The 12,824-nt window shown below is 41.9% G+C and overlaps 1 protein-coding gene across 1 annotated transcript in view; it reads left to right on the forward strand.

Annotated features, from left to right (window-relative positions):
* Nucleotides 1–12,824, forward strand: part of ARHGAP10 (Rho GTPase activating protein 10) — a 392,686-nt gene that overhangs the window by 370,170 nt on the left and 9,692 nt on the right. The window contains exon 20 of the mRNA XM_069105012.1: nt 11,787–11,939. Coding sequence (XP_068961113.1) covers nt 11,787–11,939 — 153 coding nt within the window. The remainder of the gene's footprint in view (nt 1–11,786; nt 11,940–12,824) is intronic.

The raw sequence follows: 12,824 nt of genomic DNA on the forward strand, positions 1-12,824 counted from the left end.
AGAGCTAAGTCTACCAGAGTTGGTCATTGCACATTGTGACTGCTGCTGCATACAATATTCTCCTGCTTCGGCTCACTCCACTTACCGTTCATTCAAGTTCCAGGTTTTTCTGAAGTCTGCCTGCTTATTTGATGCCAATATTAATGCTGAACCAGTAATGTGCACATAGGAGTTAATCTTTCATTAAACACTCAAATACAGTGGAATACTCAGCCATCTAGCCAATGGGAAGTTTGGGCTGTTAGGCATTCTCATTAACTCCCATGATCTTAGAGAGAACCTTAGATAGTGAACCAAGATGCAAACTTTAGATGTTAGATATTTGAGTGAGAAACATAGCAGGTGGTAAATCTATCACTTGGGTCCGACTATACTCCGTCCCCAAACTGAAAAGCATTTTGTCCGTACAGTAAAATACATTTAGGTGGTCTTTTGGGAAGATTAATTTTCTTGCCTGTTTTTGGCTGTGAAGTGCATAGTCTATACTATCTAAATCATCATCTTGCCCCATTTGCCTCTTCTACCACTGGAGTTTGTCATAAGCATATTTTTACTTGTTTGGTCAATTTTTAAAAAATTTATTTTATTTTGTTTTATTTTGGTGTATGAACTACAATTTACTGTTAACATCCCTGTCAATTCAGACACTGCCAGAAAAAACACCTAGACCTCTGAAGCCTAATGCTTTTGAAACAAAATTCCAATCTCTCTTCTGTGTGTAAGCTAAAGTTCAGCCATTTTATCTGAGTCAGCCATGTCATCTGGAAACTAAAAACACAGGATCACAGACCTAGGTTCCCTTAGTGAAAGATTGGTAGGGGAAAGAATTATAACACAGAGCCCAAGAAAATGACCCAGCAGGGCATTAATGCTGTATAGCATAAAGTGTTTGGTGACCAGGAACTGATCAAGAAAAGTGCCTGAAAACATAAATTCAAAAACCAAGATCATAGAATACAGAGCTGAAAGGAATCTCAGAAGCTAACTCAGATCGTAACAGGAATCAGAGGCCAGCTAGTCTAATCCTCTTGTTTTATAGATGAAGAAACCTAAGCCCATTGCGGTGGGTCACATCCATTTGTGCTTGTAAGCATCAGGGGCAGCACTTCCTCAACCTCCAGAGTCAATGATCTTTTTGTTTATTTTTTCTTTTTATTAATTTCTTGTTGGTTTTCAACATTCACTTCCACAAGATTTTGAGTTCTAAATTTTCTCCCCATCGCTTTCCCCCCACCCCAAGATGGCATGCATTCTGACTACTCCTTCCCCCAGTCTGCCCTCCCTTCTATCACCTGCCCCCACTCCCTTTCTCTTATCCCTTTCCCTTCTATTTTCCTGTAGGGCAAGATATATTTTTATACCCCATTGCCTGTACCTCTTATTTCCCAGTTGCATGTAGAAACAATTTTTAACATTCATTTTTAAAACTTTGAGTTCCACATTTCCTCCCTTCCTCCCTCCCCACTCACCCTCATTGAGAAAGCAAGCAATTCATTATAGGTTATACATGTTCAAAATACATAATAGTCATATTGTGAAAGACTTAACTATATGTTCCTCCATCCAATTCCTCCCTCCATTTATTCTGTTTTCCTTTGACCCTGTCCCTCCTCAAAAGTATTTGCTTCTGATTACCCCTCTCCTTCCATTTGCCCTCCCTATTACCCCACCTTCTCTTATTCCCCTTCCCCCTACTATCCTGTAGGGTAAAATATATTTTTATATCCAATTGAGTGTATATATTATTCCCTCCTGAAAAATCAGATCTGATGAGAGTAAGGTTCACTCATTCCCTCTCACCTCCCCCTTCTTCCCCTCCATTTTAAAAGCTTTTTCCTGCCTCTTTTATGTGATATAATTTACTCCATTCTGCCTCTGCCTTTCTCCTTCTCCCAGTACATTCCTCTCTCACCCCTTAATTTTATTTTTAGATATCATTCCTTCATATTCAATTCATCCTGTGTCCTGTGTCTGTGTGTGTGTATAAATACACATATACATGCATACATACATATTTCCTCCAACTATCCTAACACTGAGAAAGATCTCATGAGTTACAAATGTCATCATTCCAGGTATGAATATAAACAGTTAAACTTTAATAAGTCCTTTATGATATCTCTATCCTATTTACATTTTCATGCCTCTCTTGAGTCTTGTATTTGAAAGTCGAATTTTCTATTCAGCTCTGGTCTTTTCATTGAGAATGGTGGCAAGTCCTCTATTTCATTGAATTTCCATTTTTCCCCCTGAAGAGTTATACTCAGTTTTGCAGGGTAGTTGATTCTTGATTTTAATCCTAGCTCCTTTGACCTCCAGAATATCATATTCCAAGCCCTCCAGTCCTTTAATATAAAAGTTGCTAAATCTTGTGTTATCCTGATTGTGTTCCCATAATACTTGAATAGTTTCTTCCTGGCTGCTTGCAATATTTTCTCCTTGACCTGGGAACTCTGGAATTTCGCTACAGTATTCTTAGGAGTTTTCCTTTTGGTATCTCTTTCAGGAAGTGATCTGTGAATTCTTTCAATTTCTATTTTCCCCTCTGGTTCTAGAATATAAGGGCAATTTTCCTTGAATTATCTTTTTTATTGCACCACACTACCTAAATCATCATCTTGCCCCATTGCCTCTTCTACCACTTTAAATACAGCTCCCCACTCCAGCCAAAAAAAAAACCCCTATCTTTTCGGTCCCTCAGAGTTGTATATGTAGAAGAGCCCTTCTTGCATTTTTGTCTTTTCATTTCAAACCTAAGAAATGCATATTTTTAAGCGGAGAGAATTGTTGTGGTGTCATATTGGCTTGACACATTTTGCTATCCCTAATTTCTTTATAGTTGGAGATCATGAAGATTCAACTGGTGAAGGAGGCCAACATCTAAACTTGGGTTGGCTTGTTGTCAGAAAGGGGAATAACTGTTGGACTTGTAAGAGAAGATGGTGAAAGTCTAAAAGAACCACTTTCATTTTCTGGCTTTCAAACAGAATCCCGCCATTGTTGAAAGAGCTCTGGGTTCAGAATGGGGGTGCAGTGGGATCTTGGCTCCATTCCTACTTCTCTCTCTTCTGTCTTTGACCCTGGACAAGTCACTAGACCTCTTTCTGAGCCTTTGTTTCTCCACCTAAAAACATAAAAATAATTGGATTGCATTTCTCAAGTCCAATTCAATTCTGAACGTATACTCTGTGCTCTAGGAACAGTTTTCTTGGATGTTTCCCCAACCCACTTTTTCTCAATTTCAGAGGATCTGGATAGACAGGCCAGGGGATTTTCACAGCAGGAACTTTATAGGCTTTTACAGCTGACTAGTCAGCAGATAGCCATTGAGCACCTGCTGCCTTCCTTGGTTGATTTTTCTGATGCCTGGGAAATGTGGGGTTGTAGTGTAAAAGGACCTTTAAAATCTTCCTTCATGTCTTGGCAGTTTGTCAGTTGTAGTTTTTGGTTTATCAGTGACCCTAACTTAGCACCCACATCCTTGGGGATATGTCCCTCATGTTATTTTTTCTTTCTTGGTGTGACTTCTGTTGGTCTTTTGATAAAGGGGAGCGTAAGTTAACATTGGTACCATCCAAGGGAGACAGCCAAAGTCTGATTCCTAGCCTTTTGGGCCCATGATTAGTACCATACTTAGTGCTACCAACCTCCCAAACATTGAGAATGGGAGTCAGACAGAGAGAATACAACTGAATCAGGGCCTCATGGGGCACAATGTGGACTGTGAACATTCTCCAAGAGAGGAAAGAAGATCATGGGGTCCTAGATATGTTGGTGGCAGGCACCTTAGGGGTCATCAAGTCTAACATTGCCATTTTATAGATGAAGAAACTAAAGCCCAGAGAGGAAATCACTTTCCCAAGACCACACAGCCAGTCAGTGTCTGATGGAGGATTTCAACCCCAATCTTCCCAATTCCAGGTTCATTCAGAAGGCTCTGATAGACACCATGCACTAGATACTCCCTCAGCCCAGGCCCTCGCCTTCCCTTTTCTTTCCATCTCTAATGGAGCCAGCAGATATTTTGGCTGACAGCACCACTCTTCCCCAGCTCTTGAGGAATGCGCCAATGGCATGCATTTGAGCAGACATTCCATACTATACAGACCTACAATATTGCTTTCTATCTTTTATTGACATTTTCAAACACTTTTGCCGAGGACAGCTGCTCTAGACTTATGTTGCACATTTTCCAGACTGTCATGAAAGATCATTATACTTATATGTTGGCTTCTGCTTAGAGACTTTACAAGGGATGTTTTAAAAATGTCTATTCTAAGTTCTGGTTTTTTATTCGATGCCTGTATCTTCTCACAGTATTTCAATAGGTAATTAAAAAAAATTGATCAGTCTTAATTTTTAGGGGATCTCAAAATATGATGAAGAATTTCAACCATTCAGTTCATGAAGTATTAAGTGCTAGGCACTGAGACAAAGACAAAAAGGAAACGGTCCCTCCCCTTAATTAGCCTTAACATCCTGCTGGGATTATACAGCTTTTTGTTTTTCAGTCATTTTTCAGTCACATCTGGCTCTTTGTGACCCCATTTGGAGTTTTCTTAGTAAAGATACTGGAGTGGTTTGCCACTCCCTTTTCCAGCTCATTTTACAGATGAGGAAATTGAGGCAAACAGAGTGAAGTGACTTGCCCAGGAGCACACAACTAGGAAGTTTATCTGAGGCCATCTTTGAACACACAAAGATGAGTCTTCCTGACTCCTGGCTAAGGGCTCTATCCACTCTACCAGCTACAAAAAATACTGGGTATTTTCAAGTAGAAGACAGTTCTGATAATTGGGGGGTGTAGGACGAACACGGTATATGCTCTTAGCTTTTCTCCCTATCCGTTCTTGGAATACGTTCTGCCCCCCAGCCTCAGTCACAAATACAGCTGTTGCAGAATTCTTATGTGTAGTACTGACACCCGCCCCTTAACCTGCCTCATTGCCAGCAAGCTTGTTCACATTCATGAAGCATGTGGGCGGTGTGATGTAGTGGATGGAAAACTCTCCTTGAATCGAGCAAGGCTCAGGTTCTAGTCCCATCTCTCATACCTACTGATGCTCTTGTGATCACAGGCTGGACAGCTGGACATTTCCGTGTTCCAGGGTGGGCAGCAGTGTTCAGGATCTAAGTTGGGGAGAAAATGCTGAACCCGCATTGGTTAGAGAGAGCTTCTTCAGCTGGAGTTTCCTTTACCACTGAAATTGCAAGTCTAGACCTCATCTCTTTTCCTGGAGAAGGCTGGATCACCATTTGAATCATAAGTCACACAGATGGTTGTGTGTGTTATTTTTTTTTTTAATCAGCTATAGGAAGTGTGTGTGTGTGTGTGCGCGTGTGCGCCCAATCTCCTCCCAGAATTTTTTTCTGAAATGAGCTGTTGCCTTTTCCTCTTTCAGGTGCTTTATGTTGCCCTCCTCTTATAAGTGTGGGAGAGTGAATGCGCGTGCACATACACATGTACACACACATAGTCTTCCTCCCTCCCTTCATTTCTCTGGAGCCGTGTTAGCTTAGGAACAGCCTGATGAATGTACAGTAAAATTGTTTCCGAAGTTTGTCTCTGAATATCTGTGCCAAGCCCTCAGATCATTTCCCATGCACTACTCTTGTATTTCTTTTCTACCCCAGATTGACTGTGCCAGACAATACCATTTCTTTTCAGAGGAAGATGATTATTTCAGGTCCCTTCTCCCTCCCCAGGATGGATTGCCTTCATTTCAGCCTTTAGGAGAGAGGATTCCTTCAATCTGCTCCTAAATTTGGAAGATGCCAAACAACAAACGGATATATTAGCAGTCCCCTTAATTTATTTCTTCCTTGGTAAATGTGGTTTTGTAGTCTTTCTGAAAAAGCACCTCCTTTTTCAGTCAACAAAGTATTGTAACATGGCTTTTAAAAAGCTTGCAGCCCTTGGGTTGTTATTTTTTAATTGATCGTCAATTCAAATTTAAATAAAATCATTGGGTTTTGCCTGTGCCAACTCTGGTCATTCAAGCATTCTTTATAGCTGGGTACCAGGAAGGCAGTGTGAATATTGATTAAAAGTTGTGCACTTGAAGTCCTTCACAAGATGCCCCCTCCTTCCTCTCTGGGCTTCTTCCACTCTATTCCCTCCCATGGACTCTTGGATCTAAAGACCCTGGCTTTATTTTCAAGATTCTCCATCTCCCCAGTCATTTACACCCTCCCCCCCTCAGGCCCAGAATTCTCGCCCTCCTCATTTCTGCCTCCATGCTTCCTTGGCTTCCCTTGTGTCTCAGATAAAATCCCCCCTTCTACAAGATGGAACGTGTCTGATCACCCTTAATGCTGGTCCCTCGCCTCCACTGATTACCTCCAGTTTATCTTGTTTGTACATAGTGGTCTCCATGTAGTTTCTACCACTAGACTATGAACTCTGCACTTAACAGACATTAAGTACCTACTGTGTGCAGAACATTAAATACTTGGGGTAGGTGCTATGGAGATGAGGCAAGAATCCCTGAGCTCTTGATGCTTTAGTGTCTTAGAAGGAAGATGATACCTCCCCCTAGGGAGCTGTAACATACAATGTTATATGATAAATGAACCGGATACTTCCAAAACAATGTACTGGGTTAGGTCTGTGAGGGGAGTTGCCTAATAGGGGCTCAGGGAAGGCTTGTGGAGGATGTGACATTTGAAATGGACTTTTAAAAGAAGAAACAGGAGTTTCAAAACTAAAAATGAAGAGGGAGGGCATTCCAGGCACTGGCTACTCTTGATTAAGGATTAATTCATATAGTTATACTTTATGTTCCTTCATAATAGTGGCATTAAGGTAAGATGATTTCCCATTTGAGAAAAATGGAGGAAACATGGCATGGAGAAAGTCACTGGAGATGAAGGCGTTGAAAAATGAGGAAATAGGTTGCTAGATGGACTGTGAATGTGAATGTTGAAGTCTCTCAGGATAACCCAGGGGACAGAAGGGAAAGGGGGAATGTGAGCCAGGTGTCAGGGTTTGTTGAGAAGGTTGGGAGGAGGCCTCAGAGAAGGCTGGGTGACAGTAAAAGGGACCGAGTGAGTGTAATCTGAGTGAATTAATGGACCACAAGAGGAAGGGTGTTTGAGGGATCATGGTAGATCATGGGGAACAGCTATTATATCTATGCTTGTTCCTGGACTTGGGAGCCTAGGAGTCTGGGAAAAGGTGTGGCTCTTAAGAGGTCAGATTTCAAGGGAGCTGGTAAACCTAGGGGAGAGAGCCAGGTGAATGTTAACAATGAGGCAATAGAAGGAATTTTGGTTGAAAAGCTAAAGGGCATAGTGTTTGTGGAGCGTGGGCACTTTTTGAGTGTAAGAGTGAAAATTTATTTTCCTCTAAGTCAGTGAACTGGATAAAACGATATTGAGGGGTAGGGCCAGGAACCTTTCCAGGGGGTTTTCCTTGGGCCAGAACTAAACCAATAGGAGAATTATGAAGCTTATTCAACTCAGCCTATAATCTTGGGATTTAGACATTTGATGTGTGTGTCTCCATGATGATGATGATGATAATAATAAGAGTCGTTAGTGCTTTTAGGGTGATTTAAGGTTTGCAGACATAATTTTATTTGAGCTTCACAACAGCCCTGTGCAGTAAGTACTGTTATCACCCCGTTTCACAGATGAGGAAACTGAGGCACACAGAGGTTAGGTGACTTGCCTAAGGTCAGCTAATAAGTTAGCTTGAGGTGGGATGTGAAGTCAGTCCTCCCTGACTCCAGGTCCCAGTGTGCTCTCTGCTATGCCACCCAACTTGCTCCACCAGGATTTGCTCTTAGGTGTTCAGTGTCTCCTTGCCTGAGGGAGAAAGCCCTTCATGCTCTATGTCCTTGGTTTCCAGCCTCTGGAAGGATGGCTTTAGAATAAATGTTAAGCCTCACTGGGTTGGAAGAGAGATGCCTTCTCTAGGGTTTCTTGTGGCTGCTTGAAAGGTCACAGAAGCATTTTAGGTTTGGATGGGATCACATTGGCCATCCAGTCCATCCCATACTGAAAAAGAATTCTTCACGACAGCATATCTGACCAGCGGTCATCTGGTCACAGCTTAAAGACCTCCAGGGAGAGAAAGCCACCATCTCCCAAGGCAGCCCACTGCTAGGTAGTGCTAATTCATATCCTAACCCTAATTAGTGTGAATAATGAATCCCATGATCAAAATCACACCAAAGTTATAATTATGTAAAATATGGTAAGTGGTTCCAGTTGAAGGGAAGCATGCAGTGTGAATTCAAATAATATGACCGCTTTAAGGGATTCATTGTTTGCACTAATTGGGACTTAGCTATATTAGGTGGCACAGTAGATAGTGTACTGGGCCTGTGGTCAGGAAAATGAGTTTGATTTTGGCCTTAGACACTTCTTAACTGTGTGACCCTAGGCAGATCACTTAACTCTGTTTGACTCAGTTTCCTTATCTGTAAAATGAGTTGGAGAAGGAAAATGGCAAATCACTACAGTGTCTTTGCCAAGAAAATCCCAAATGGGGATGTGACCAAACATCAACAACAAGCTGTGTTAGTTAGATTTTCTTTGTATCAAGCCTAAATTTACTTTTCTGCAACTTCCTTCCCCTCCTGGTTTTGTCCCCAGAAGCCAAAAATAGTAAGTATAATCTGCCCTCCATGTAACAGATCTTCATATACTTGAAGCTTCCTTCACCTGATCCTTAGGTCATGTGGAATCAACTGCTACCCATCCCCTTTCCTGCTATTTTGCATTTTCTTTGTATTATATATAAATCTCTGTGTACATGTATCCCTTTTGCAATAAAATATAAACTTGTGAAAGGCATGGGGCTGTTTTGGTTTTAATCTTTGTCTACAATGTCTGGCACAGACTAGGCGCTCAGTAAATCCTTGATGAATGAATTAGGCCCTCACGGACGCTCCTATGAGGTAGCTATGCTACAAGTATTGGCTCTTCCCATTTTAGAGAGGAAAAAAACTGAGGCCAAGTAAGATGAAGTGACTTACCCAAGGTCACTAAGGTCACTTGGTGGGAGGGACAAAGTGTCAAGGGGGCAATTTCACCCCAGAGCTCTTTTTGTTCCATAAAAGTTGCCTCTCAAAAATGTGGGGATCAGGGCAAAACTCCCTAGAATCTTCTCTTTGAAAGGCCCTTAGAAATATAACCTCTCCTGTTTTATTTTCGTGCCTTATCTGTCCTCTCTCCAGGCAGATGGACGGCTGTTATTTAATCCCTGGACTTGGAAAAACAGATAGGAAGTATGTTAGGACAACTCCTCCTCTTCTCTGAAGAGTGCCTGGGATAATTGCTGGGAGGCATCAGAGCTGTTGTTTGCCCTGAAATCTCAGCTCAGATCATCCCTTCTTATTTCCACTAATTTAATTTCCTTTTCCTTTTAGTAAGTCAACACTTGAGGAATCACTAGCTCTGGCCATCCCAAGATTTAGTAGCTGGTGATGCAGCTCACCTTTAAATTAATGGGATTCTTTGCTTTGGGTGAAGTCCCTTTTATTGGCCATGAGTGTGTGGCTGCATGGGGAAATAAATAAGGCATTCAAAGAATAAGATGATGGATGAAAGAATTAGAATACCTCTTGTCTTTTACCTGCCTGCCTCTGTGTAGTAAATGTCCTTTAAGTCGGTAAGAGAGGCAGTGTGGAGTGGTGTTTAGAAGGCCAGCCTTAGAGCTAGGAATATCCAGGTTGAAGTCTGGCTTTTCCTTCTTTTCCTTTATGACTTTGAGAGAGAAAGTGAACTTCCTCTGAAGCTCACTTTCTTCATCTATAAAATGAGGTTGGACTAGTCTCCATCAATTTCTGTGGGTGAAAAATTGTTCACCCCACAACCCACCTGGTCATGAGCCAATATATGTAAAAAGCCCTGCATTTGGAGTCTGGGGGACCTGGGTTCAAATCATAGCACTGCCACAGCTTCAATCTGTCTTTTAGAGTTCATCATTTCTCTCTCTGGAGGTGGATAACATTTTTCTTATCCTTTGGCATTGTCTTAGATCATTGTCTTGATCAGAGTAGCTAAGGATTTCACAGTTGATCATCTTCACGGTATTGCTGTTACTGTGTACAGTTCTGCTCATTTTTCTTTGCATGAATTCATAGAAGTCTTCCTCAGTTTTTCTTAAACCATTCTGTTCATTGTTTCTTATAGCACAATGGTATTCCATCACAATCATATGTCACAGCCGGTTCAGCCATTCCCCAATTGATGGGCATCCCCTTGACTTCCAGTTCTTTGCTATGACAAAAAGAGCTGCTGTCAATATTTTTATACAATTAGCTTCTTTTCCATTTTCTTTGGTCTCTTTGGGATTGAGACCTCGTAGTGGCGTTGCTGGGTCAAAAGGGTATACTCCGAATTGTTCTCCACAAAGACTGGACTACGAACATCCTTATTTTAGGGATGAGGAAACCATGGAACATAGAGCTTCATTGTTGCTTTATTAATTGATTGATTTAATTATGGAGGACCTTGAAAAATGTGTTTAGTACACATACAGACCCATGGTTCTTGAGGAGAGGATTGGCCTGGTAAAAGCTATGTTGAAAGAAGAACTATCAGGATCAGATAGAAGACTCAGAGTCAGTAGGGCCTGAGAAACCAGAATGCTAGATTAATAGACTGTCCCAGTAGTTCAGGCATAGAGTGAATGACCTAGGACTCTAGGGTGTGATGATAGTGGGAATAGCAGAAGTGACAGATATGAGAGACCATTGGGGAGGAAGTATACCAACACTTGGTAGCATTTTGGGCTTAGGGATGGTAGGGAAGGGAAGCAAAGCTGAGTGCAGATTTCTCAACCTGAAAAAATGGGCACGTGGATCTGGGCAGCTGATTCTAATGGGAAGTTTGATTGTGACCCTGTTGAGTTTGGTCTGAGGTTAGGGGAAAAGGGCAACTGGTCTGGGGTCCTTTCATGCCAGCAGGGACATTATAATTCCAGAGGCAGTGCCTGGTTGGAGAGAGTTTAAGAAAAAAATACTTCTACTTGGTAATTAATTATTGAATGACTGGTGTGCACTGATTGGTCCTCTCAGAGTAGTCAAAAGGATGTATTTGAAAGATCTGTGGAGTGTTTAGTTTCTCTGATACTTTCTGGTGTTAATTTGCTCCTTTTTTTGGTAATTTTACCATGGGCCCCTCCTAGGCAAATGCCAATCTTTGCACTTTTCTAATGGCTATTTGAATTCTAGATCATCAAAAGTGGGAGATCAAGTGAGAAAATAGAGGGGAAAAGTTTTGAAAGTTAAAAATGCTAAACATTTGGCTTCAGGGAATGGTAGATAAGAGGGCCTTGTCTGGGCAGAGCAGCTCTGAAATTCCTATAAATTATTGATCTGCACACTTGAGGAAGTTCAGATGGGTTGTTAAAAAATACATTTTATTGATGGCTTTTGTGTTTACATCACTTAAATTTCCGTCTGTATCCCTCCCTGCCTCTTCCCAGATTGCTGTCCCTTAGACCATGGGATTCTAGGTCTTTAAACCACTCCTGGGATGCCCATTTTTGACTTAGCCAAGCAAGTTCATATTCATCCAGTCTCCACTGAGATTCACTTGCATAAGGGATATCTGGTTCTGTAGTAAGGTGTCTCAAAGAGAAATATATGAGGGTAGGAAACACAGGATAAGGAGGATGAATGGGGCTGGGAAGATCAGTATGTAGTCCTGCCATAATTGTGTAATTGCCCCCCATTTGGAGACAGGGCTGGCATCATTCTAGCCAGGTAGGTTTATATCATCACCTGTTGAACATTCTGTTAATCCTAGCTTTCACCCTTTTGACTATTTAGCCCAAGTCAGGCCCGCCCTCCCATGGTCCAGTGGCTAAACCCACAATCTCCTACAAGCCTGAGTGCCAACACAGCTGCAGTCCCTTCATCACCGATGTCACCATCCTTCTCCCCCTCCCCTTCTGCTGCTGTAGGTGACAGGTCGACAGAAAGGTATGTTGGACAACCTTCATTTGGGGTACATTGTTATCCTCCAGGGGACAAAGGGTAGAAATCGATGAATGTGACTAATTATGTGTGTTCCACAAAGTGATTTCTTCCCAACAAACTCTGAAGGAATGTTAGTAGTATGGGGATCATTCTGTCCTTTTTACAGAGTAGGTAACTGGAGACCAGTTCAGTGACTTGACTGGGGCTGAGTTGGCATTCAAAGCCAGGCCTTTCTGACTATAAGACTTCAGCTTTAGATTTACTGGTTCTCTTGTCAGAAAGAGGTAGACTATGGTCACTTTTTAGGGCTGGGATGTCTATCAGCTTTGTGCCTAGGACCTACCCAGGAGCCCTCAGGTGGAGAATCATCATGGTGCTCTCCTAATACCGTGATTCTAGCTTTTCTGAGATATTAACTTACTATGTTTCATAATCTCATGAATTTTCCCTGCCTCTCACTCTCTAAGGAGAATTTTTTTTTCACATGACCTTCTTGCATTACAAGGCCAGCAAACCTGAGGCCCATAGATGGGGGATGAGAAAAGGATGAGAAGGAAAAAAAAATATTTGTTTAGCACTGTGTGTGCCCAGCATAGTGCTAAGTGCTTTACCAATATTATTTAATTCGATCCTCACAGTGACCCTCAGAAGTTGGTGCTGTTATTAGAGGTCAGAAAAGCTGAGGCAGGGGCGGTGAGGTGCCACAGTGAATAGAGCACCAGCCCTGGAATCAGGAGGACCTGAGTTCAAATCCGGCCTCAGATACTTAACACAAAAACTAGCCGGTATGACCTTGGGCAAGTTACTTAACTCCAATTGCCCTACCTTTCCCCCCTCCAAAAAGTGGAAAGGAAGGAAGGAAGGAAGGAAGGAAGGAAGGAAGGAAGG

This window comes from Petaurus breviceps, unplaced genomic scaffold (genome assembly GCF_028583685.1).
Source record: "Petaurus breviceps papuanus isolate PSGF00001 unplaced genomic scaffold, PetGlider_PUasm1.0 76, whole genome shotgun sequence".
In the NCBI taxonomy this organism is placed as follows: Eukaryota; Metazoa; Chordata; class Mammalia; order Diprotodontia; family Petauridae; genus Petaurus; species Petaurus breviceps.